Genomic DNA, 27,037 nt, shown 5'->3' on the forward strand with positions numbered 1-27,037 from the left:
CAGGAAAGTCGTGGTAAAAGGTGAAATGGGCCTCACCTGCCCATTCCAGAGGAAGTGGTGTCAGCTCCCCCAGGTGGGTGGAGCACACTGGGAAAGCCCTGTAGATGGCAGCGTCTGCTTCACTCTGAGTGTGTGTTTTCCAGCTCATCGTTTGGAATATGGGCTGGAACCTTGTTGGTCCTGTTGTTCGATGCCTGTTATGGAATGATAAGGAAGAAGATAAAAAGAAACATTATTTTCTGATGCTTGATTTATTGGTAAAGGTAAGTTCATGAAACGAGGTCCTCTCTCCAAAACACACGGAGGTCAGAGGTATTTTATAATTCTCTTTAATATTCAGAGCTTTACCACCTGTTTGGGAAGAACACAGTTAGCTCAGAAAAAATGCTCTTCCGAGAAAAGGCCCAAACTTTTGTGATTGGGTGAGTGATTACATTTCAGTGTTTCCCAAATTTCCTCGGTATAAAAATGACCTAGGCTCATCTCAGACCCATTGATTCTGAGAGGGACCTAGGAAACTATTTCCAAGAAGGGCTATCTGCTAAATGTGAATTATTGTTTAAATGTGAAAAACAAGGGGGCATAATTCAAGGCACTAGTGATATATTGGAAGCATTAGCACTAGCATTGCACTTCCTTGTTTGGTGTAATCTCTAAAAAGATAATAAAGAACTCTGAACGCGATCACAATGAAGCAGGCCTCGCGAGGGGAGACTGTCATCGGTGTGACTGGCAGCCTTAGAAGCCAGTATGTAATGGCTGAGAAAGATACGTTCTGAGGGAAACGTAAGAAGCTACTCGGAGATCACTGCAAGCCCACCGAGTAAACAGGGGAGCTTCAAAAGTCCGTGGAACAGCTTCACTTCTCTGCAAACTTCGGAAGTCCCTCCCCCATGTATACTGGAAGCGTTTGTTTGATAAGGAAGCATTTAGCTCCAACTAGACAGTCGTTACTCTTTGTGAGGATTGTTTAGCGAAGTGGCAGGTGAGTTGGTTAGGTATGGCCAGTGAGAAGGCAGCAAAAAGCTTCCTCTCTTAGGAAGAGACTGCCTGGACTAGTGTTCACCGCCTTGACTGAGGGGCGGGAAGCGCCACCAGCTCACCCCCTGGGACTCTCCAGCAGCCGCCAGAGGAGATGGTCCAGTAAGGTACAAGGAAGCCTCTCCGCTGGTGATAGGCTCGCCCCGCTTCCTTTAGCCAGGAAGTTAAGTGCCCACGCTGCCCTTGCCACCAAAACCCTCTGACTTGCTGCTTCGATGTAACAGCTGCAGACTGTGTTGTGCTTACGGATTTCTTTTCCCTTTGTAATTGTAGCATGTGTTTTACTGTGAAGCAAAAATAATTGTCTTCTGGGTATGTGCTTTCTTTTGAAAATAGTAATCATGTGGCTTTAAATACAACTTGTATTAAACAGGTTCAATTGTGAATATTTTTATAGTTATGTAACCCAAAGGAATTATTGTTGGGTTTGCTTGAACTGATCGAAGAGCCCTCTGGAAAACAGATATCCCAAATTATTATTCTTCTGCTTCCACCATTACACACAGGTACTGAGGATTTTGATCATTTGAATATTTTTTGTGTCTGTGCAACTAGCTAGCCCTGACTTTTACCCCAAAACATCAACACTACACCAAAGCAATTATTGAATACTCTGCTTAAACTGATATAATAGTAATGCGAGTTGAATCTTCCAGTTTATGGAAAGAGGGCAGTACTTAGATAGACATTACTGGGGTAAGTGTTGTCTGACCTATTGTGTTAACAAGCCAGAGACAAGTGATTGTGTACTGGTTAACATAGGACATGAACTTAGAAGTGGTAGAGCCTGGCACAGTAGACAACTAGTGTATGCTTTATTGAACATGTGCTCTTTTTCATGTGCTGTGACTGTAGGTACGCCACTGTAGGGACACCAGGAGTTGATTTTGACTTGGTGGAAGTGAGAATCAGAAAAGAAAAAAATGTTACAACTTAAAAAAAATGTCCTAACCGTCCTGGCTACAACCTTTAGTTAGAATTTCTCTCTAAACGTGCTCCTCAGTGGGGGAGCAGGGCCTGCAGTCTTCCTGTGGTAGTATTGTAGCTTGTTGAAGAACAGCACAGGGCAGGACTTCGCTCAGCTTCTGCATTGCATTGGGGATGGGGTTGGGAATGGCAAAATGGTTTTACTGAGGAGTAAAACCAGGAAGCAGAATGATCAGCTCCACAATATACCGTATATACTCGTGTATAAGCTGAGTTTTTCCAGCACATTTTCAATGCAGTTTTGGGGGTAAAATTAGGTGCCTCAGCTGATACTGGGCTTATACTCGAGTAGACACGGTAGGTAAGTAATAGACCTTGTCAACCAAAGCAGTCAATGTTTACTCCATGGGTTGGAGCTACGTTTTCAATTTATGACCTATATAAAACTTAGAAAGGAGCCCTGAGTTAGGCTGTTAGCCATGAGGTTAGCCGTTCAAATCCACCAGCCATTCTGTGGGAGAAAGATGAGGCATTCTACTTCCGTAAGGATTTACAATTTCTGAAACCCACAGGGGCAGTTCTGCTCTGTCCTAGAGGGTCTCAGTAGGGTCGCCCTGAGTCAGAATGGGCTCGATGGTAGTGAGTTTGGTTTTGGATAAAATTTAGCATCTAATAGAGGGACTTAGCATCAGAAGTTAAATTGTTTTAAATAGGAGTGTCCATTGTTGTATTACTTGAAGTATTTAAGATTTTCTAGACAGGAAACCTGGTACTATTCTCTTTTGGGCAGTGCTTATAGTTTACAAGGCACTTTCTTATAGTTTATCTCCTCTCAAATGAAAAAAAGATGTATTTCTGTTAAGTATGTAACCTGTTATAAATGTACCTAAGCAAGATTTGAGGGCATCTGTTGTGTTATGCCACAATTGTACGATGCTCCCTTATTTTGCATACCAAGAAGTAACACCACGGCCAGTTAAGCCCTGATGGGCCATCTTGCTTGTGGCGTGGTTACGGGAGGGTGGGGGATTTGCCCTATAAAAATGCATTGGCTAGATTTCTTGTGCCGGGCTTAGCATTCCCGGTGAAGCTACCTCAAGTGACAACTTGATCTCTGTTTCAGTGATTCAGAAACTTCATAACAACAAAGCCTACTCAGTTGGCTTAGCATTGTCCACCCTCTGGAATCAGCTCTCTCTCCTTCCGGTTCCATACTCAAGAGAACAAATGCAGGCAGACGAATATGGTCTCGGTCAGTGTTGCAAAGCCTTGATAGAGTTCACTAAGCCGTTTGTGGAGGAAGTCACCGATGCCAAAGAAAACTCCGTGGAAAATGACATGTTGAGAGAGGAGTTACTGAAATTGTAAGTTTATTTGAACTGAAGCAGTGGACAGCCAGTTAGGGTATATGTTTCTTTCCCTTATTTGTTTTCCAGATAAATGTGAAATACTTTTTAAATTTTGAAACTTTAAGACAATATGGGATTCAGATGATAAGACAGTGGGACAGTTAATGGGGTACTGGTTTATAAAAGATTGTAGAACCAAAGCTATGCTTTGACTCACAGTAAATGAATCATGAGAGGGGCCCTAGGTTACATCGACCACAGGGAGTCTAATCTTTCATGGGGAAGTGGTTTCACTCTCCCTGCAAGCTCAGGAAGAGCACAGGTAGTCGGACAGCGGACGTAACTGGCCCTAGTGGCCGGAGTACAGACACAGCAGCAGAGCACTCAGTGGTGTTCGCTCCAGGTACTGCAGGCTCAACCTCCGCTGCACAAGTGGTTACTCAGCACTTCACGTATGGCCAGTTAAAGTTAAGAAGTGCTCAAAGTGTAAAATACCCACTGGATTTTTTCTTCTTTAATACTCACTGGTTTTTTCTAAAGTAAAATAACTCAAGGTGTATGCTGATTGGTATTGCAGTGATAGTATTTAGGATGGTGAGGCGCATACTTTGGACATACTATCAGGAAAGACCAGTTCTTGGAAAAGGCATCATGCTTGATAAAGCCGAGGGTCAGCAAAATGAAGGGGACCTTCGGCGGATGGACTGACGCAGCGACTGCACAGTGGGCCGGGCATAGCAGTGGGGAGGGTGGCGCTGGACCAGGCTGTGCTTCCTTCTGTTGTGCACCGGCTACTAGGAGGGGGAGCCACCCTGACAGCACCTAACAGCCGCCATCACCGTGGTCCTAGAGTTTAATGTTTTTAATTCTGAAGACTAAAGGAGTGTTGTCAACTTTCTATTTTGTCAGGCTAGGACTTAAAAAAACAATGTGCCATCCATCCCCATGTCATAACAGAAAAGACATTTAATGGAAAATAGGAATCACAGAGTAAAGTTTGGGATTCTAAGTTATAAAAAGCCTGTATGAAAATACTCTGTCTCAATTTTTTTTCTGGAACAAGTAAAATCTAGATCATGAAGGAGCACTGGTCCTAAGAGGAACTTTCAGGATCCACTGGTGTATCCCCCCAAACGGTAGAGGTGTGCCCCATTGAGTCAGTGGTTGCTGCTAGTATGCTCGATTTCTTGTGAACTAAGTGCCTTAAAAATACTATACTATATTAAGAGTTTGTTTCTTATACTTCAGTTGTTTCAAAAGCTTGAAATACCCTTTGCTGACAGCACAATTCCATGAACAGCCAGAAGAAGTTGGAAGTGATCCTCTGAGGTGTTTTGCATCTGAAATAATAGTAAGTATTGTTCATTTAATTCACTATGGAATCTGCTATACTCTACTGTGTCTTCTTCCATACTGCAGGCAGGGGATGGATTTAACTGAGATGAGGTTGGAATCAAAGAGGTTGGAGCCTGGTTGCTGTCTCTTGGGAATGTGAAGAGAGGTGCTGGGAGCCTGAAGTATAGAAAGTGGCAGGGATGAAGACAGGGCAGGCTTGAGAACCTCATAGCAGGTAACGTTTGGTGAAGGCAACGTTTGGTGATGAATTTGGAGGAACAATAAAAGAGGAATCAGGGCTATGGTTTTCTATGCTTGGGTATCTGGACAGACAGAGGTGTCAGTAACTGAGATGGAGAATGCAAAGCAAGAGGTTTGTGCTTCTAAACATTTGTTTTCATTAAACATTCAGGACAGTGGAATAATATAACAGATCCTTGCATCCTCTGCATCGGCGTTTTACCAGCGTTTTGCCAATCTTGTTTATCCATCCTCTTTCTCACTGTATTATTTTATGGCAAGCCCTGAACAAAAAGCATTTTCTCCATAAATTCTTGTGTATGATTATATAACTGAAGCTGACTTTCTTTTTTAACATCACGATGATGCCATTGTGACACCTACCAAGATTAATATTGAATATCAAATATCTCGAGAAAGCAGGGTTTTCAGGAAAGAAGGAAGAGCATGTGTGGATGGTCAGTGTGAGAAGACAAAAGGGCTCAGGCCTGAGCCCTCGATTGTCCAGCACTTCGGACGAGTTCATCAGGGAGTCAGTCCCTAATGAGAGACCAGTCCGTATTTCTGTGTGACTTTCCGCTTGTGTACAGAAGGAGAGGAGTGGATTTGAGTCATTATTCAGGGCTGATGTTTTTCTGGACCATTATAGTTGTGGTTAATTGCCATCAAGTCAGTTCAAACTCCTGGTGACCCTCATGTGCACACAGAGCATCCCATAGGGTTTGTGAGGTGGTGACCTTTTGCAAGCAGATTGCCAGGGCATCTTCCAAGGCATCCAGGTGGGTTCACACCGCCACCCTTTACACTGGTAGTCAAGTGATTAACTGTTTGCGCCACCCAGGGACTCCTTCACGCCCCCTCCCCGCCTGTTCCCTTACTGCACAGATGTAGCTACGTTCTGGTAGTTTGGGTGGCCGATTGTGTGTGGTCCAAGATTGATAGGAAAGGAAGGGAGGTTATGATGGGATGGCCAGATGAGGCTAAAATGGAGAGATAAGAGAGAAGTAGGTAAGAAAGTCAGAAGATGGGGTAGCAGAAGTTCCAGTCCCTCAAATGGAAGAGCTCTATCCCGACCAAGAGCCAGGATAAGATGAAGTGCTGAAAGGGAGCAGAAGTACAGGCCACCAGAAAACAAGAATGTGAGACTCCTCATGATCACTCAACTTTTCAGAGAACCAAAACAGGAATTGGAGCTGAGAGAAAGGTGGTGAGCAGACACCAGAATCTTCAGCAAATAAGCGGAACTGATCAGAAGATGGGTATGAGACAGAGATAAGGACAGGCAGATAGAGGGCAGTATGGCATCTCTTTCAGAAGGAAACGTGCTTTTGTTTGAAGGTGCAGGAAGAGCCAAGCTAATCCTGAGCCTCTGTCCGACCACCTACCCCACAGCTGCCTGGCTGGCCCATAGCATGCGGGGAGTGAGAATGAGCAACCCCCATCCAAAACGAGGCTCTGAATCAACATGGTTTAATGAAAGCAGTAAGGAAGAGCAAGACTCCTGTGATCTACTGAGGGTGCAAGAGATCTCTGCGACAGAAGTGTTAGAAGTAGAAAGAGCTGACAGTAGTAAAGCCCAAGGCAGTCAAGAAGTAGAGGTGATAGTCGGGAGGAGATGAAGTGAGGAGGGGCCTTAATTTCTGTGCTGAAGTACAGCTATGTGTGATTGACCGGCGTGTGCCTTCCCACTGTAGCACAAGTTGTTTTGGCACAGACTGCTTGAATCTCCCGAGGTTGTAGCATAGGTTCGTTTCCGGAAGAGTAGCATAGGTTCGTTTCCGGAAGAGCAGACATTGTTCTGAGGTTTGAGAAACCAGAGCAGCATGCATTGCCTTCGTCTGGGCAGGGCTGCTGAATGGTGTGTGGGTCGTGAAGTCCCCAATTTGGACACAAGTAGACCCCACACTTCTAGAACAGCATGATAAGAGTTTAGATGTGATGGATTTTGTAAACTGCTTCCTTACTCTGGAAATAACATGAACTGAGAAACAGTCTGCTTTTCCATGATTCCCTTTTGTGTTCTGAAATGACCGATGGAGCCATCTGGGATTAGCAGATTTTAACTCCCTGAAGGTGGTGCAGTGGTTACATGTTGGGTTGCTAACGGCAAGGTCAGCGTTTGAAACCACCAGCCACTTCAAGGGCAAAAGACGGGCTTTCTACTCCTGTGAAGAGTTACAGTCTTGGAAATGCACAGGGGCACTTCTACCCTGTCCTTTAGACTTGCTCAGAGTTGGCCTGGACTCTATGGCAGTGAGGTTTTTCTTCTGTTTATATCTAGCAGTCAGGCCATTGGACTTTCAGTAAAATTCATTTGTGTATGCCTTTAATCAAGATTCTGAATTAAAGACCAAAGTGATGTAGAAACATTCCGAGAGATAAACGCTTATGGAGACTATGGTTTGGTTGTTGGCCTTTGTATTGGTTTTCTCGTGCTGCATAATTCCCACAGACGTAGCAGCTTACGAAGGAACTCTGGTGGCGTGGTGAGTTTTGCCTTGGACTGCTAATGACAAGATTGACTGTTCAAATCAGTAGGCCCTCAGCTGGAGGAAGATGAGGCTTTTTACTCCTGTAAAGATTTACCGCCTTGGAAACCCACAGGGGCAGGTCCACTTTGTCTTATAGGGTCACTAATAGTCACAGTCGACTCAATGGCAGAGTTTGGTTTTTGTTTTGTTTTAGCCGCTTAATAGCAATACACTTTTGTTTTCTTATAGTTTTAATAGGTTACATTATTCAATAAGTTCCGCATTCAAGGTTGTAGCAGGTGTTGGCTGGCTCTGTGGTCTCACCAGGGGCTTAACTAGGGAAAGATCCACTTCCAAGCCCCTTCAGGTTGTTAGCAAAATGAATAAAGGCCAGATTTTCTTGCCGGTTGTGGCTGGGTGTTGTTGTTAGGCCTCGGACCAGCCTCTGGTCCTTCACTATGTAACCCTCTCCGTAACAGACTGCCAGCCATCGGATCGAGGCCCACTCCCAGCAACCCGGTAGGACAAAGTAGGCCTGTCCCTGTGAGTTTCTGAGACAAACTCTTTTTTTTTTTAAATCATTTTATTGGGGGCTCGTCCAGTTCTTATCACAATCCATACATCCATCCATTGTGTCAAGCACATTTGTACATTTGTTGCCATCATCATTCTCAAAACGTTTTCTTTCTACTTGACCCCTTGATATCAGCTCCTCATTTTTCCCCTCTTTCCCCCTCCCCCCTCCCTCATGAACCCTTGATAATTTATAAATTATTATTTTGTCATATCTTAAACACTGTCCAACGCTGAGACAAACTCTGCAGGCATAGAAAGCCCAGCCTTTCTCCCTCCAACTGACTTGAGGATTGCAGCCTAATGGATAATCACTACTCTCCCAGGGTTCCGAACATAACAGCTTAGTGCTTTAGAGACAGCAAGGAAGACCGTCTCTCCCAGAAGGTTTGGACCCTCTTTTAAATCATTCCACCAAATTAAGCCAGGCCCATCCAGGATAATCTCCCTTCTGAAAATCTCAGCATTAACTAATTGTGGATCTTAATGGCTGTAGTTAGGTCCATCGAGTCAGCTCCAACCCATAGCGACTCTATTCCTAACAGAACGAAACCCTGCCTGGCCCTGCACCACCCTCACAAACGTTCCTGTGCCTGAGCCCATCGATGCAGCCACTGTGTCAGTCCATCTCGTCGAGGGTCTTCCTCTTTATCGCTGCCCCTCCACTTTACCAACCATGACGCCCTTCTCCAGGGACTGTCTCTCCTGACAACATGTCCAAAGCATGTAAGATGAAGTCTTGCCATCCCTGCCTCTAAGGAGCACTCTGGCCTTCTTCCAGTACAGATAGCTTTGTCCTTGTAGCTTGTGTCCAAGGTACTTTCAGTATTCTTCAGTACTGTAATTCAGATGTATTGCTTCTTCAACTGTCTTCCTTATTGATTGTCCAACTTTCACATGCAGCTGATGCATGGCTTGGTCCTCAGAGAAACATCCTTTCACTTAATATTCGAAAGAGGTCTTTGTGCAGCAGATATACCTAGTGCAAATCTCTTTTGATCTCTTGACTGCATTGATTGTGGATCCAAGGAAAACAAAGTCCTTGACAACTTCACCCTTTTGTCCACCTATCATGATGTTACCTATTGGTCCTGTTGTGAAAATTTTGGGCTTTCCTTAGATTGAGTTGTACTCCTTACTGAAGGTTACAATCCTTGATCTTCATTGGCGAGTGCTTCAAGTTCTCACTTTCAGCCAGCAAGGTGTGTCATCTGCATTCTGCAAGTTGTTAATAAGTCTTCCTCTAATCCTCATGCCACACATCTGTAAAAATTTCTTTTCGTCAGGTAACAGACTCTTGTCAGGGGGGCAGCATCTCATCGTGGGTACCACAGCATGCAACACCCCCAGGCCCCACCCGTACTCAGACAAGGGGATTAGACGAGGCGTGGCTGGGGTGTGCTGCTGAGCTCGCCCTCCCTCCCTCCGGTGGGTCTGCCAGAGCTGCCTTGCTTCTTTCGCAGGGTTTTTTATCAGCAATTGGAGACCCTTTCTTCAAAATGATTTTGAATTATGGAAAGAAAAAGAGGATTTGGAGACCTCTCGAGTTTGAGGAAGAAGAAGACAAGCAGTTAGCAGACACCATGGCTTCACTGGCATACCTAGTCTTTGTTCAGGGCATCAGTATGGATGAGCTCCCACTGGTCTTGAGGTAAGTAAGAGTTCATGGTGGGTTTATTGAGGTATGCTAAAAAGAGTATTATTGGCGCATGTATATGACTTTCTATATATGTATGTATTCATTAACATGCTCTAAGACACCTCGCCCCTAAAGTTCTAATGCTCCCTGGTGAAACTAGCGGTGGGTCTGGGTGTTGAAGTAGTCAGCCAACTGAGCTTGGTTTTGAAGCTGTTGGGACCTCCTGGACTAAAAGCAAGGGCACTGATTAGGTACCAGTGAGGTAGTCAAAATGAGCATCTCCTCACTAATGTTAGTGTTGCAATCCGGTGTGGGTATATCCACACTTGCACTTGCTCCCTTTGAATCCGAATTATTCTCACATTAGAAAGTGGAGCTTTAAAAGCAGTCTCGCACTTGAAGCCCTTCAGTGCTTCTCGTTGCTCTAGGAATAAAGTCTAACTGCCTTAACATGACTTGTGAGACAAGTTTATGTGTGGTATGGTCCCTGCTTTGTTCTCATTCGTCCACCACCTATTATTAACCATGCTCCTGCAACACAGAACATTTGCTTTCTTATTCACATGTGTCATGAACCTTCTTGATCTTGGGCCTTTGTGTATGCTTGGAACAATCTTTATTTTGAATGTTACTTTCTGAGGAAAGCCTTACCTCTCACCACCCAATGAAGGTTGAATCTTCCTATCGTAATTACCTTGAATTTGTCTTTTCCTATAAATTTATTAAAATGTATGTATAGGTATGCAATTTACACTATAACACCTTTTGGATTTTAAGGTCCATGTAGGTCTTAGGTATATTTCTCTGTGGTTATTCTTGTATCTAAATATTGCAATAATGGCTACCATTTCATGGCATAATGGGTTATGCATTAAACTGCTAACCACAAAGTCAGTGGTTCGAACCTATTGCTGCTGCTCTAGAGGAAGATGAAGCTGTCCACTCCCATAAAGACTTAAAGTTTCAGAAACACAAGTGGGCAGTTCTGCCCTGTCCTATAGGGTCACTATGAGTTTGAATCAATTCAGTAACTATGGATTTTTTTATATTGGCTTGTTCACCATGTATTAAAACATTACTCTAATGGTTTTCTGTGCATTTGACATGCATTATCCTTATAATAACTCTTTGAAACAGAGCATTATCTTATTATACAGATGAAAATAAGAGACTTACATGTTACGTCCCAAGATAGCACATACTTAGTGGCAAAGGTGGGACCGTTGGCCAGCTTCCATATGAAGCATGATACTCTACCACCAAAATAAGTTCGATTTGTATAAAATTTCAGAAAATGTATGCGTATATGTATCAATATCTTTGTTTTTGTCTCCCCCCCCCCTATTTTAGTCCTTTATACCTTTTGAAATTTAATATGGGGCATGTGGACGTCTTTTTGCAAAGGTAAGACCATTCAGATGACTCAAAGAATTAAAGAGTGCTAAAACAGCCCTTGTCATGAGCAAGGGACACTCCTTTCGCTTTGCCAAGTCCTCATAAATTAACTTTTTTTTTAATCAAACAAGCAGATGGTGACAATGGAGACAGAAAACTTTCCCCAGAGTCTCTTATTCTCAACCTAAGATATTAATATACTGTCATAATTAATGACTCCTGTGGTTTTCTTGCCATACATTTTAGAAGTTTCTTTCCTTATTCCAAAGTTGGTAACTGGAAATATCCTTACCCCACTGCATCCTCCTTTGTCTGAGGAGAGATGGTTCTTAAGAGACGTTCATCCCTGCTCCCTCCACCTTTTAGCATTCAGATTACTGACAGTGACATCATTCAGTTACAACTTTTCTCAGTTGGCGTGCTAAGAGGCAAGAATTTCTCTTTTAAAACAATTATAAACTAACAGCTATACATAATTTTTCAAGACAAAAATTTAAGAATTTTGCAAACGCATGTCTAAATTATCTCTTGAGATCAGTCAGAGCCATCCTGTAGGCAAGCTAGTGACAGCTTAGCAATCCCATCTCTTTGCAGGTGAAGGAAGATTTTTAACATAGCAAATATCCAGCACCTCAGCCCACAAGGCAGAAATTTCCAAAGGGCTCCTGGCAGGACTGGTTATTAACTCTGTAAATATGTGGGAATATGTATTATCTGAAGTACTTCATATTCTTTTTAGTTTCTATTATTTATATGGCAGTGTACTGTATCCTTATATATTGTTTTTAAATCTAAGCTTTATGTTCTTGAAATTCTGAAACTGGTTAGTTAGTCTTTGAAGCAAAAACATAACACTTACCTCTTTCTGTGATTAGAAGAACCTAGAAACTGAAATGATATATATATATTTGGGGCCTTAAATCTTAAGTATTTAATTAACAATTATCATAAGCTTTTAAAAAACAAAGTATTTTAACTAGCGAAGTCTTGAATTATTTTTGCATAAAAAAGAGCTAAGGAGAATTTACAGAGATATGAACTTCATTTGTACCATTTATTGGTTATAATTGATTTCTTTGTATGTGCTACTGAAGATCTGTTGATTTGATGCCAAGAATTAAGCCCCAAGATTTGGGTGTCAATGGCCATTCAAAAGAGAGATTAAATATGGGCTAAAATTTACTAAGTACTTTTAACAGAATTTCTTCTTAATGTATGTTAACAGAACTTTTCCTTAATGCTGTGTATAAAGTCTCTACATTTCAACTTATTTTTCCCCTAAATGATGAATCTGAAGCAATTTTAAATGATTTAAAATAATGTTGATAACATTTTAATATTCTCTTCCAGAACAGAAGAGTCTGTGTATTCCAAAGGATTGGTAAGATGTTGGCCTCAATTACAATTTACAGTTATATCAATAATATAGCTATTGATGTCAACGTGTACAGATCTCTGGATATATATATATATATATTTTAATATATATTTTAATCTGTAGGATCTGTTGGAGAACGGTTTATTAAGAATAGAAGACAACCATTTACCTCACCAGTACTTAGAAATCAAGAGTTTTCTTACTGTGCCTCAGGTAACTAAGATGCTTTGTATCTTAATAGTTGCTTGTCTATTTTGAATGGAAGTAAGATCTTTTCCAGGAGCCCTGGTGGCACTGCCAGGTGTTAACCACATGGCCTATGGTTCGATTCAGTCAGCCACTCGGAGGCGAAAATTCAGCCCCGAGAGCCCTACATGAAGTCCCTATGAGTCTGACTGGACTCGATGGCAGGAGTCTATTCGGGTCTCTTTTCCACTCCCGTCCGCAGGCGCTGTGAAAGATCTAGTGCAGTGCTATCCACTGGAACTTTCTGTGGTGGTAGGGATGTTCTCTTAGCTGCACTGTGCAGTAAAATAGTCACTATCAGCATTCAGCACTTGAAATGGTTAATTCAACTAAGAACTAAGATTAGATTTTATTTCATTTAAATGGCTACTGGCTACATTAGTAGACAGCAAAGCGTGTAATGGGAAAACGTCACTTTCTTTTCTAACAGTGTTCACCTTGCAGATAAATCTCCATAAATCGAATCCTGAGGGTCCATTTGAAGGATCTGTTGACTCATTACAAGAAAGACTAACAGTTCACTTGTACCTCCTATGGTTGATTTTGACCAGTACTATTTGTTAATTAGGATATTCTAGTAGGTCTTTGATTTCAATGTAGAAACTGAATTTTTACTACTTAAAAAGCATGACTTTTGTTAGTGTATTAGACCTCATTATTTTAAGGAGTGGATTGTTCGACTTCTTCATATTTTCATTTTTATCTACTGTAGACATACTGAAAATTAACACCCCACTCAGTATCACTTACAAAATTGATCATACCTTCACTGCCTAGAGTCATGACAGTGGATTTGTGGCTCAGAGAAAATTTTATTTTTAAATCTCATTTCTCTATAATTTTAATGGCCACCATTATAAACAATGATGTTTGTTTGTAAGCACTATAATAATGTCTAAATTTTCAATTGTTTTATTTACAGGGTTTAGTGAAAGTAATGACGCTTTGCCCCATTGAGATATTGGTATGTAAATGGTTTGGGAACAAAATAATGAATTACAATGAGAAATTGAATAAATACTTTTTATTCATTTTATGTAATAATGTTGTCTGTTTCATTTTAGAGGAGAAAGGGTTTAACTATGCTGCAGCTGTATATTAACAAGCTGGCTTCACAAGGGAAATACACATTATTTAGGTATGTATATACCAAGCACATTGCTAAGTGTGTAGTTGATTAAAAGCTAAATTCGTGCATGTGATTTTTTTTTTTATTGTATAGTATTTCAGTATGACTTACCCGCAATACAACTCGAATTAAAAACCAATTGCTATTGAGTTGATTCTAAATCATGACCATTCCCTATGGGTGTCCACGTAGAGTTTTCAGAAGTAGATTGACCCTTTCTTCAAAGGAGGACTCTAGATAAACATAAGCCTCTAACCCAGAGGTTTTTCAGCCTGTGGGTCGCAACCCCTTTGGGGGGTCAAATGACCCTTTCACAGGAGTCACCTGATTCATAACAGTAGCAAAATTACAGTGATGAAGTAGCAACGAAAATAATTTTATGGTTGGGGGAGTCACCACAACATGAGGAACTGTATTAAAGGATCGCGGTATTAGGAAGGTTGAGAACCACTCCTCTTAACTTGTTGTTGAATGAGTTAACTATTTGCACCACCCAGAGAGTCCACAACTTTATTTGGATGTCTAATTAACTTCTCTTATTCACAGTAGGTAGAAGAGGGTTAAACAAATGTTCAGGATATGCACACACATGCACAATGAATACGAGTATGTGTTTTAATTCAGCTACTTGAAATACTCTAAAAATATATTGGACTTACATGATTAAACAGATTGATAGGATCCCTAGCATTTTATTCACAGTATAAATGAATGGCTTTGGAGTTATAACTTTGACAGGCTATTCACTCTAAGTTAAAAGCAGTGCTTACTATTAATGATATATGAGTGGGGAGAGATTCTAGCAACTCTCTATTGGAGCTAGCAAACTTTCGGTGAAGAGCTAGCTAGTGAACACTTTTTTATAGGCCATATGGTCTCTGTTGCAACTGCTCCCTTTTGCAGCAAAAGTTGCCACAGTGTGACTTTGTTGTAATTAAACTTTAGAAAACCAGTCCGTAGGTTGTATTTGGCTTGCAGGCCTTAGCTTGTGACCACTGTTCTAAGTAATAAAATGATTTTAAACAGTAAATGTGCTAAAAAGTCTACTTTGAGGTGAGCCAGAATTAGTGCCCTTTACCCTGTCTGTTCTTCATTACTACTGATAGAGCAGGTTTATAAGATCTGTTTGACTCTTAGGTTTCCTTGCTCTGCTCTGTCTAGATCCCCACAAAAAAGGTGGGCTTTTGGTGACTTTTTTCCCCAAGCTAACCCTATCTAGTTTTCTTTCTTTGCAATTAAACTGGTATAACCAACACTAGTATACTTCCATAGGGAACAATTTGGAGAGGTTTTAGGCTACTCTACTAGTGTCCCTGTCTCGTTAAATAACTACAACTCACACCAAGCCCATTGCCATCAAGTTGAGTCTAACTCAGAGCGATCCTATGCCACTAGATGTACAAAGAAATTCAAATTTAGTTTAATAGAAACATCTTGTTGGAAAATCGAGTTGCAAATAGAATTTGTCATCAGTTAAGTGACAATAGTAGATAGAAAACTTTGTAATTTATTATCACTTTGCTAATTGTCTTCACCGTGGATTTTGTATTCCTAATGATAATACATAACCCGAACTTTCACCATCATTTAATTGTAGTACTACCTTGGGTAATTTCAAATGTATAATTTTGATTTCAAGGTGCTTATTGAATACAAGTAATCATTCAGGAGTAGAAGCCTTCATTATTCAAAATATCAAAACTCAAATCGATGTGTCATTAAAGGTAAGGGAAAGCATGCTAAGCTATCCATTAGCAATTTATTTTACTTAGTTGAATATGTTTATTTACTTGTGGAATATGTAATGTGAATTTTTGCCCTACAAACCTTATCTATCTTAAGTATTTTTGTTTTTACTTTCATTTCTAATTCTATTCTTTTTAAAAAACAAAAATACATAAAAACAACAGAAAAAACCCCCAAACACCTGCATTTTGAGATTTTGTTAAGTGTAAATTGTATGAATTCTTCAGTTAGCGATCTTCTTCTACTGTATTATATACTTCTGAAAATTTAGATATGTATGACCCACACGTGAACACTCAGTAACTCCACAGAGAACACCACTGTTCCATACTGGACAGGAAATGCGTAATAACTTGTTTTTGTAGTCATAAAGTATTAGAAAAACACATGAATTTCTCTTTCTTTTCAGAGGCCACAAACTGACAAGTGGTTTACAGGGCCACAGCTGGTTTCCCTCCTAGATTTGGTACTTGTTCTCCCAGAGGGTGCGGAAACGGACCTACTGCAAAACTCAGATAGGTGAGGTGACCATCACTAAGGTCCAAAGCTCAAATGTAAAATAAAAAGTAAATTCCTGTACTTTAACAAGGTGAACTTAAAAAAAGGTTTTTCTGGGATGTTATGCTCTGTAGATAATTTCTAAACCTAGATAAAGATTGTCATATGTAAACGAGCTAATGAGTAAGGGGCCCTGGTGGCCTAGTGGTTAACATGTTGGGCTGCGAGCTGCATGGTCAGCAGTTGGAAACCACGAGGAGTTCCTCAGGAGAAAGACTGGCCTTTCTACTCCCATCAAACAGTTAGTCTAGGAAACCCACAGGTTGTTGCTGTGAGTCAACACTGACTCAATGGCAGGGAGGGAGCCAGGGAGCGAGCGAGCGAATGATTAAAATCAAACCAGAAAAAATTATTCTTTCCAGAAGAGTGACCAACAACTGGAACAGTCCCGTGGGTGCACAGCCAGCATTCATCAGAGCACATAAAATGTGCAAGTAAAAGAACTTTGTTTTTATTTTGTTTTCTAAAGCATCATTCCCCCCACTCCCACCCCTACCCCCTCGTATAGAGCATGTAATTTCTTTCAGTATACTAGAATTGATGTTAAGAAAATGGCTGAACACATTTTATAAAAGTAATTTTAAAATTCAAAAAGCAAGCGATGATAGCCGTAGATATTAAAGATAACAAAGCTTCCTTGGGGGAAAAAGGAGATAGTAGTATTATCTACAATTGTATTTTGTAAACATAAATGGAGAAGAAAAGTTATTAATACTCCCGAAGAGCTTTTTATTATTGTTATTTTTAATGATTTTATTGGGGGCCGAAGAGCTGCTAAAGAGAATAATTTCTAATGGCAAATATAATTCCATAAATACACTGTGACAGGCTTTAACTTATTCCCTAAAATTGTTGTTGATGATATAAAACTGTACTGTAAGTAACAAATTATATATTTTTAATTAACAGGATTATGGCTTCATTAAATTTATTGAGATACTTGATTATCAAAGATAATGAAAATGACAATCAAGTAAGTGAACTTTAAAAAAAAGTGATAGAGTATATTGAAAATGCATAAAGAATGTGTCAGATTTTCTTGATAAATACCCTAGTTAGGCCAATATTTTGCCTTTTACCCAGCTACAAAGACTGGGGGAAACCCAAATTCCAAAACCACTACCATTGAGTCCATTCCAGTTCATCTCACTCAGTCACTGCCATGGAATCGCTGCCGATTCATAGTGACCCTATAGGACAAGGTAGAACTGTACCTCTGAGTTTCCAAGACTATAACTCCGATTCATAGTGACCCTACATAGGATTTCCGAGGCTATCAATCTTTCTAGGAGCAAATAGCCTCATCTTTCTCCTATGGAGCAGCATGCTGGTGGGTTTGAGGTGCACCCCTTGAGGTTAGCTTGTAGGGTTGGGAAAGTACCATTGAAACTTGACATTAATTCCCAGGAATCCTTACCTCCAAAGTCTCTTCCCCTTCCCCACTGTAGCTCTGGCTCTGTAGCTGTGACCATTGCTTAGCCCTGTAGTATGTCCCAATTTAATTAACCTTTGGAATGCAATGTATATTTTAATGCCCTGCTAATTTGATTCTACCTAGGACTCATAATTTAATTTCAAGACTTACGTATAAAATTATTCTGATATTTTCAAATTGCTTCATCAGACATGACAAATTAAAGCGCTTCAGCTCTTATTGAATTTGTCAATAGCACCTTTTGGATAATGTGTAGGAAGTTGGAATTTTTAAATAGCACACCATTAGAGATACTCAATAAATAGAAAACTATTTGAGGGAGATTTGTCATACAGTAAAATTATATTTGCTTTGTATCTTCTACCTACCACTTTCTAATAGTTGCTTTTCCTATATACATCAGCTCCATTAGCTAAATGAATCATAATGTGTTGTTTATGTTGTTTTTTTTAGAAAGTAATAAAAAGAATGAAAGTAATTTTTACATAAGATGCCAACTAACTTTTTTCTTAAGTAATCTTAAATTTATGGGGGAAAAGTTTTATTCTCTCTTTAATAAATTCAGTGATTTAAACTCCAATTCATCCCTCTTGAGCCCCAAATTATATCTGCTGGCGTTGACTACTGCTTATTCTGTGCTGCTGCTGTTTCCCTCTACCTTTTATTCTAAAAATTTCCAAAGTACATAAAAGGTGAAAGAAATTTCCAGTGACCATATATTTACCCACTGCTTAAATCCTGTCATTAATATTTTACCCCACTTACTTTGTCACGTTTGCATCTCTCTACCCTGTATAAATCTATCTTCTTTTTAAAATGTATTAAAAGGTAAACTGTAGGTCCCCAGTATACTAGTTGCACTCACTCCTGGCGGTCCTGATGCGTGTCACAGTAGAAGTGTGCTCCGTAGGGTTTTCTTTTTTGTAATAACATTTTGAAAATAATGCACATTGAAACATCAACAAAGTTAACAATTTCCTCATGGACAATTCAGTTACACGTAGTACAGTTTTTGAGTTGTAAAACCACTCACCCTCCCTTTCCAAATTGTTCTTCCCACCCTTTCCATCTAATCTTGTAGGTTGCTCTTGTCACTTGGATTCCACATAGATAGTTCTTTAAAAGAACACACTGCTTAAGGCAGAGTCCTTATTGAGTGAGCTAAATTATTATTAGATTTAAAGGAGACTTGGGGGATATTTTTTGGTTTAGGATTTAAAGATTATCTCAAGGCAATAGTTACAGGGATTTATCCAGCCCAGTAACTCCAAAATGGCTAGATTCTTTGAAAGTTGAAATTCTGTTCTGCCATCTCTACCCTGCCCCGACCCCACCCCCCCTTTGATCATGACTGTTCTATAGAATCTTTGGTCAAAATGTTCAGCAATGGCAGCTGGACACCATCCAGTTCTTTTGGCCTCAAGGTGCATGCAATTGGCCATGCATTCCATTTCCTCCTCTTATTCTTGACTCTCCTTCACCGCTCCAAGTAAACAGAGACCAGTTTTTATTCCTTTGATGACTGCTTGTATGCTTTCAAGACCCCAGAACTACACAACAGACCAGTAGGACAGGAGCACTAAAAATGGTAGTATGCCAGTTAACTGGGATGGTTTATGGAATTACGATTCTAACCCTCCAAACCAAGAATCCAAATTCCATAAAGTGTTTGGTTGTACATAAGCAGCATCAGCTACTGCTCTTTTTTTAATATATGTTTCACATAGTGCTTCCAAATTTTTTTACAAGCATACAACTTGACATCAATTTTACATTAATCAGCTGTGCAACTGTTAGCCTTAATAACTGCGAACTTTCCATCACCACAAACAGAACTCCATCCTCCACAGTAAAACCCGGCTTCAAAGGATTTTCAATGGCTGATTTGGGGGACCTTTCTTTCAAGGTGCTTCTGGGTGAGCTCAAACTGCCCATCTTTTGGTTTGGTGAGCAGCTAAGTACATTAACCAACTGCGCTGTACAGGGACTCTGCAGATCTCACTATCTGTCCCCTTCATATTGCAGCATGTGTTAGGTATTTGTTGACATATTATGAAATGTATGTATTTTGAGTGTATGTTCACTGAGTTTTAACAAATTTATTGTACAATCGCTGCTATAGTATCCACAGATATTTCTTCAATTTTATTGGGCTTGAACATTTTATGGGAAAGGAAAGGTTACAACCAGCTTTTAAGAGCACTTTTTATGGTTTTCTTGAACTGAGAAGTTGAAAAAATTTTAGTGATCACCCATTTACTACCACCACCAAGATTCTACTGCTAACATTATATTCTATTTGTTTATTGTGTAGCTATCTCTCCCTCATTATCTATTTGATAAATGTAGTTAATAAAATGTTACAAACCTGATGACTTTGAGGCAGGAGTAAGTGCCTCTCCATCAAATTTGAACATTTTAAGTGTATTTTAGTTTTTATTTCACTCTGGGAGGTAAAAAAAAAAAGAGTGGTATACTAAAGTTTACAAAGAAATTTAATATTTGGTAAAAATTACATTGATAATTATTGATTGGAAAAGTTATTTTTATGTTTTAAATGAATTGATTTTAAAAAACTTTTTATTGTGAATTAGGTGGGGGTTTTACATAACATAATCTTTTTTGTATTCAACAACTTAGCAAACTTCCCCATGGCTTATTTTATTCTCATTCCCTTCTAATTGCTTCTCATCTCCTTGTAAGATACTATTCCCTTTCACCCCTCTAGCCTTAACTTCCCCTTCCCTTCTTTCCCGTCCCATCCTGGTAATTATCAGTCTGCTTCTTCTGGCATGAAAACCTCGATTCCTGCCACCACTACCACCAGCAACACACAGGCACAGAGGCTTTGGATAATATTTGCCCCTCTGTGATTGACTGACTTCACTCAGTGTAATGTCCTCTAAATTCATCCTTGCCAGGAGGTGTTCCTCTTTCCTCACTGTTCTTTAACAGTTGCAATGAGCATTTCTGGACATGCTCAATGCTTGGCTACCCGGGAAGGCAGAGGGAGGAGGAGAGGGGAACTCACTGATCCAGACACCTGAGCTTGTTAAAGGTGAAGGAAAAACAGTTCATTGTGGTTGCGTCACAACATGATAAACACAACGTCATTGAATTGTACATAATGAAGCATAAATGAGTGCTAGTTCTTCCCACTTATTAAAAAAATGACAACTCAAAATTTTAGAAATTTTTGTTCTATGTTGGGGAGATAAAATGATTCCCTGCTGATGCTGAATTGTGAGGACTTCTATTCAGCAAGCTACTGGTATCTATTTTTGGCCAATTAAGTGTGATGAGAGGGAAACTAGACCGATGAAAAAACCAGGTGTAAAAGTCATTCAAATGCAAAGTCAACAAAATGATCCATAATTTAATAATACTCTATTTCTTTTCCTTTTATTTTGAGTTACTGTCAACTGACTTATGTTCATGTCACTGTTCTCCGTATCCTACTCCATCGTGTTTGTCTCTGCTTACATTTTAGACTGTGCCTTCTTTCGCACTTCGCTCGTGTACATTTTTCTTGTCATACAGCATAACTGCCGCTAACTCTACTGGTAAAACTCAGCTTAGTTTTTATGCCTAATACAATCTAATATTTGATGAATCTTTAAAAATAGTTTTGTAATTGCAGCAATTACTTTCTAATACACAGCCCATTATCATTTTACTTTCTATTCATCTGCCTACCCATTTTTTCTCTAAATAATTTGTAATTTAAATATGTAGAATAAAAGCAGGATCAGGAAAAATCTAAGATTACAAAAATAAAAAAATAGGAATTGTGCAAATACATGCATTTCTTTTCATTTAGAAAAAACCCTTTGTATTGTATATGTATACATACACATATACATACAATTGACCCTTGAAAAACACTAGGTTAAGGGTGCCACTCTCCCATGCAGTCAAAAATCCACTTATAATTTGCAGTTGAACCTTGAACAGCCCAAGTTTGAACTGTGGGAGCCCACTACATGTGGATTTTAAAAAATTCATTGTGACTATGGTGAGCTCGTGTTGTGAATTACCGGCTTAAAACTCTGTGATGCTAATAACCTGAGTGAGCAGTTCCCTTTCTCTAGTAATTGCTAGTTCCTCACTTTGCCATTACCACCCTCGCCCAGCTGGAGAGGAACTGCTCTCAGAGGTTAGCATCACAGGAAGATACTTAGAACCCTTGGGCTCACCAGAGTAGGAACTGGGGAAAAGAAAATCCGAGTATAAGTGGGCCTGCACAGTTCAAATCCATGTTATTAAAGGATCGACTCTCACTCTATATGTATGATTCTCTATAAGCTGTATTTTGAATTTTCATTTAAATTGTTACCTCAAAATTGAAAATTGTGTGTGTGTGTGTGTGTGTGTGTGTGTGAGAGAGAGAGATTTCTGGAGTCAAATGACTTCAAGCAATTGAAGCCCCTTAATGTTTTAAGTGATAGAAATTCTGCAGTGTGTCATCACAAATAAGACATTTGCAAATTAGGAAGGGGTCCTGGGACTTATTTGCTCCTTTTTATTCATTGTGATTTTTAACTTTACCCTGTGAGTTCTGCCAATAAATGTCATTGTGCCATGGTGCTGCCTAGTCTCTCCTTTCCTGAGCTACACTGCACTGAACTTGGAAATGTAGTTAAACCTTAGAATAGAAAAGATTTTGGAAGTATGACATTAGTACTTGAGTGAACACATAAGTATTTGGGTGAACAGTGGATGTGTGTGAACATGTCAGAATTTTAACCGTATACAAATAGTCCCCAATTCTCTGATGACTTTAGTAAATTGTTATTTTTAATGCTGCATTATTGTATGTAGTACATATGAGACAGCTTCAAAACTTTGTAAAAAAATGGAATTTTTCCAAAAACTGTTTCCATGAAACACTCTTGCCTTGCTAACGTTAGGAACGTAAGTCCAAAGTAACAGCTGTGTGGTTCATTGTAACTCAAGATACCCTGTAAAGTCAGGACGCCCTGTTCAGTGAGACCTCCGAGAGCTGGAACTTTTGACATAGCTGCCGTGTTTTCCCAGGTCTCCCACCTCTGCAGTCTTGACTACTTTGCTAGTGTTCTTTTTGTAGAAAATAGCTGAGTTTTTCGTCTCTGACAGAGCTCGGTCTTATATATCCAGCTGTCACAGGTTTAATTGTGTATTTATAACCCCTAGATATTAAAAAGGTATCTTAAAAGGATTTTCTTTTTAGCATTTTTTTTTTAAGAACTGATAACCTGATGTAAGCGTGGGATGAAGGAGTGTTGTTTCCACAGCTTCTTCATACCTTTGTTTCTAAAAGTTTTCATCATGTTAAAAGTTTATAGAATTATGCTGAGCAGAATATGTAATATATTTTCTTTACCCTAATTTTGGTACCTATTTTTCTGAGGATTTTGATTATGGACTGGATATAAGAATACAGTATTGTAATTAAAAAAACCAAGGTCTTAATAAAGACTCTAAATTGGCATTGTCCAATACAGATTTAGCTACAAGTGACCATTTAAATTAAGATTTTAAAAATTGAAAGTTCCTCAGTTGCACTAGCTTCAAGTGCTCAATAGCCACATAGGGCTGGGTCGCACTCATAACAGTGGAGAAAGCATACATTATAATTCCATCATGGTTCTGCTGGAGAGTATTATAGGAGAGTGTTTCTCGGAATAGGATCCTTTTCAAAATAAGCCATGTTTTTCTTAATGCAATTTTTTCATTAATTTGCATTAAGAAAAAGAATAAATTTCTTTTTCTTCCCTTTACTTTCTTGAATGTTTCTTCTCGGGTGTGGAATTAAGACTTCTTGGTTCCTTTCCTGTAGGGCTAGAGAAGAAATACCTGTAAGATGACAAAGTAACTAAACTGTCCTGCTGTTGTTAGGTGCCTCTGAGTTGGCGCCCACTCGGAGCAACCCTGTGTACAATTTAACACAACACTGCCCTGTCGGCCTGCGCCCACTGTTGCAGCCACTGTCAATTCTTTTTTGACTCTAACCCTTTCTAGGAACTGGTCTCTCTTGCTAATGTGTCCAAAGTATATGACACCACAGCTTGCCATCCTGGCCTCTAAAGACCATTCTGGCTGTACATCTTTCAAGACCGATCTGTTCATTTTTCTAGCAGGCCTTGGTACTTAACATATTCTTTGCCAACACTGTAATTCAAATGTATCAATTCTCCTCCAGTTTTCCTTGTTCATTGTCCATCTTTCATGTGTAGATGAGGTCATTGAAAATACCACAGGTTGGGTCAAGGCTGGAAGCTTCACTGAAACCTTTTTAACCTAAGTGGCCTGCTGATATTTGACATACCAGTGGCACAGTTTCCAGCATCCTAGCAACCCATAAGCCACCACAGTTGACGGGGTGAGGGCAGGGGGAGGGGATGCTTAGGTCTGTTAAAATCTCCATCTACAATGGACATCAGAACTTTCTTGTGGATTCCAATGCAGACTCAGAGTAGCCCTATCGGGCAGAGTAGAGCTGCCTCACAGAGTCTCTGCTTCCCTAGGGAAGCAGACTTACCTTTGTCCATGGAGCAGCTGGTAGGTAAAATAACCTACCTTCAGCCAAATGTACAAGCACTGCACCACCGGGCTCCATTACATTACGTCCCAAGGAAGTCTCGGTCAGTTTAGAAAAGCTTGCTACAGTAGGGCAGGATACACATTGTGGGGATGGTTATAGGGAAAGAGGAAATTTTCAGACTGGATTATCCTCACACAAATGATTTTCTAAAATTTTAAATTTAGGATCACAAAACTAAGAGCTACTCAAATGGCACAGTAATGTGTATACTGCCATAAACACACTTTTGTTCTGATTAGTACTTATATAAAATAGTTGTAATAAATGTATTGTGAAGCAGCAAATAAGACCGAGTAGACAGGTCTTTGAAAGGCAAGGACCATGTCGTACTCATGTTTCTTCAATGCTCAATTGATGTTTAGTAATACAGATTTGCTGAACCAAATAACTGATTATTTCATTCATTCTTCTGAATAGACTGGATTATGGACAGAACTCGGAAAGATTGAAAATAATTTCTTAAAGCCACTCCATACAGGACTTAATATGTCAAAAGCACACTATGAAGCAGAAATTAAAAATAGCCAAGAAAATAGCAACGGTTGGTAATGTGTAATTTCATTTCCAATTTGGTCTAAAAGTCAAATTTTGGAATGGTCACATATGTATTCAAGATAAAGAACTTTTAGAAACTCGTGTACTTAATTTATACCAAGCAAGGGAAAATGCTAACCAAATCATTCTTTTTATAATGAAAATTATTCTTAGCAGCTTCATTAGCCAATTAAACCTGAACCTGAGTTAGCAAAGACATGAATCAAAGTATATTCTAGCTTAAAACCTCAAGTCTGGTTAATGATAAAACTACATTATGTGTATTTATTTGGATACCACCATACTTTAGCCTATTCCAGAGTAAATCTGTAAAAATTATGAAAAAGAAATTTAAGTCCAGAATTACTTTTAAGTCAGCAATTCTGTTTTCTTGTGATTACTTCCTTATCAATATGATGATATTTCTAGTTATTACTATGAATTTTGTCTTTAGTGTATTGGGCATGATTATATAGTGATAAAACAAGTTATAAACCTTCGTTTTCTTATACATGCCAATATAATGCTACTCACCTAAGGCCACATTAATTTACATGTTACAGAATCTAATTTTGATAATTTGTTTATGGTTTAAGCATAGCCCGAGCCTTCAAGTAGTAAAACTTAAGAACTTACGCAAATAATTGCCATATTTTTTTTAAGTTGATGAACGAAAGCCACTTATAAATTTACTCTTGAAGTCAGGGTTATGTAAGTCAGTGTGACACAGTGTTTTTCCTCTCTTACAGAAGTCCAGAAGTCTAAAGATATTTGTTCTGTCACTGTATGTGGAGAGGAGATCCCCAGTATGCCTCCTGAAATGCAGCTCAAGGTGAACTGACGTCTTCCTAAGTTTCTAAAGTACACATCTAGCTGAAGTCTTTTTTGTTTTGCACTGTTTGGTTTTAAAGGCAGCATTAATTAAAATGGATTTCTCCTGGCATCACAGGTCCTACATTCAGCACTCTTCACGTTTGATTTGATTGAAAGTGTGCTAGCTCGAGTAGAAGAACTCATTGAAATCAAAACAAAGTCTACCTCTGAAGAAAACACTGCAATGAAGTAAAGGTTCTACCTCCTAAATAAAAATTAGTAAAACATTTCTGTGATGACTTATTTAAAACTTAAAAGAATATTCTGTAAACATTATTGCTAGAAAAATAAATGTAGCTTCTTTTCATCAGCTTGTTTAAAAGCACATGGATCAGTAATATATGGTTTTTAAAAGTTGTCTACATGGTAAATAATTCTAGTTGTACAAGCCCCCAATAAGATGATTTTTAAAAATTGTAATTTTTAGAATTCATAAAATGTAGTATTCATTCACACCGAGGTGATGAGATTTTTAAAATATTGGTACCATTTCTACTCCAGACAAATGTCATGTTACATTTTAGAACTCCCGGTGTCCAACTGGGTATCATACCACTATACAAGGGAAGAGAAAATAGTAATTTGAGTTCAGGCAAGCAGATAGCTTTTCTTAGCTTCCCTCTCCTTTCCTGCCTTGGGACTAGCTCGAGAAAGGGTTCATCACCATTTCTCCTACAGAAGTTATAATGCGGAAGCATGTACAAAGATTCACTTTAAAAATAAATGCTACCCTTATGGTAAACCTTTTTTTTTTTACTTTCTTTTCAGACTTTTCCTTTAGTCTTAGGGGCTCAGAAGGTTCTCTTATTTTTATTTCTAGTTAACACTATCCACCAAATTTACTTTGTATCATTAAGAATGTACATCTGGGTTTATAATATATGTGTTCCAATATTTTCCTTAAAATTATTAAAGGCATTATGCAACAAAGCTTAAAATAAAAAACACTTTTAATTGCATACATTTTTAAGTGAATATAAAAATTTTTTAACTCAACTCCTTTAAATATGTTAATATCCTTAAAGAACCTTTATTTATAATTGATTCTAATGCAGTGATTCTCAACCTGTGGGTTGTGACCCCTTTGGGGGTCAAACGTCCCTTTCACAGGGGTCGTGGAGCAAAATTACAGTGATGAAGTAGCAGTGAAAATAATTTTATGGTTAGGCGGGTCACCACAACATGTGGAATTGTCTTAAAGGGTCATGGCATTAGGAAGGTTGAGAACCACTGCTCTAATGTGAATTAATCACTATCCAGTGTTATCTTTTGCAGTGTCTTCCAAACAGGGCTTTGCTCAGTGATGTAAGCTTTAGTTGTTATCATCCTGTAGCAGATGCTATCTATATATGGTTTGGAGGTGGTCTGGAAGAAAATACAGATATTCATTATTAATAGAAGTACACAGGTATTTTTTAGTTACATCAAAATATCTTTTATTTAACAAGTATCTCTGGGTCATTTTATGTGTCAAGCACTAATACTTTATAACTAACGTATTAGTTATAAAGAGAAAAATACCTGACTTCCTATCTCAATGAATTTCAAACATGCATACTAAAACCTAGAATACTTTTAAGAATTG

General features: G+C 39.1%; 2 protein-coding genes across 3 annotated transcripts in view; one reads left to right on the forward strand and one right to left on the reverse strand.

Moving 5' to 3' along the window:
- Nucleotides 1–25,681, forward strand: part of GLMN (glomulin, FKBP associated protein) — a 37,357-nt gene extending 11,676 nt beyond the window's left edge. Inside the window, exons 4-20 of one of the 2 annotated variants that reach the window (XM_045292031.1) lie at nucleotides 144–263; nucleotides 1,439–1,547; nucleotides 3,092–3,332; nucleotides 4,566–4,668; nucleotides 9,400–9,587; nucleotides 10,926–10,979; nucleotides 12,321–12,351; nucleotides 12,472–12,561; nucleotides 13,517–13,558; nucleotides 13,659–13,732; nucleotides 15,363–15,447; nucleotides 15,879–15,988; nucleotides 16,390–16,461; nucleotides 16,937–17,000; nucleotides 24,463–24,586; nucleotides 25,329–25,411; nucleotides 25,529–25,681. In XM_045292031.1, coding sequence (XP_045147966.1) covers nucleotides 144–263; nucleotides 1,439–1,547; nucleotides 3,092–3,332; nucleotides 4,566–4,668; nucleotides 9,400–9,587; nucleotides 10,926–10,979; nucleotides 12,321–12,351; nucleotides 12,472–12,561; nucleotides 13,517–13,558; nucleotides 13,659–13,732; nucleotides 15,363–15,447; nucleotides 15,879–15,988; nucleotides 16,390–16,461; nucleotides 16,937–17,000; nucleotides 24,463–24,586; nucleotides 25,329–25,411; nucleotides 25,529–25,645 — 1,707 coding nt within the window. In that variant the 3' untranslated portion in view covers nucleotides 25,646–25,681. The remainder of the gene's footprint in view (nucleotides 1–143; nucleotides 264–1,438; nucleotides 1,548–3,091; nucleotides 3,333–4,565; nucleotides 4,669–9,399; nucleotides 9,588–10,925; nucleotides 10,980–12,320; nucleotides 12,352–12,471; nucleotides 12,562–13,516; nucleotides 13,559–13,658; nucleotides 13,733–15,362; nucleotides 15,448–15,878; nucleotides 15,989–16,389; nucleotides 16,462–16,936; nucleotides 17,001–24,462; nucleotides 24,587–25,328; nucleotides 25,412–25,528) is intronic. The other variant, XM_045292032.1, reaches the window with a different exon arrangement.
- Nucleotides 25,682–26,648: 967 nt separating this feature from the next.
- Nucleotides 26,649–27,037, reverse strand: part of CUNH1orf146 (chromosome unknown C1orf146 homolog) — a 10,477-nt gene continuing 10,088 nt past the window's right edge. Inside the window, exon 5 of the mRNA XM_004699263.2 lies at nucleotides 26,649–26,817. Coding sequence (XP_004699320.1) covers nucleotides 26,698–26,817 — 120 coding nt within the window. The 3' untranslated portion in view covers nucleotides 26,649–26,697. The remainder of the gene's footprint in view (nucleotides 26,818–27,037) is intronic.

This window comes from Echinops telfairi, unplaced genomic scaffold (genome assembly GCF_000313985.2).
Source record: "Echinops telfairi isolate 266 unplaced genomic scaffold, ASM31398v2 ScPeMD7_443;HRSCAF=831, whole genome shotgun sequence".
Classification (NCBI taxonomy): Eukaryota; Metazoa; Chordata; class Mammalia; order Afrosoricida; family Tenrecidae; genus Echinops; species Echinops telfairi.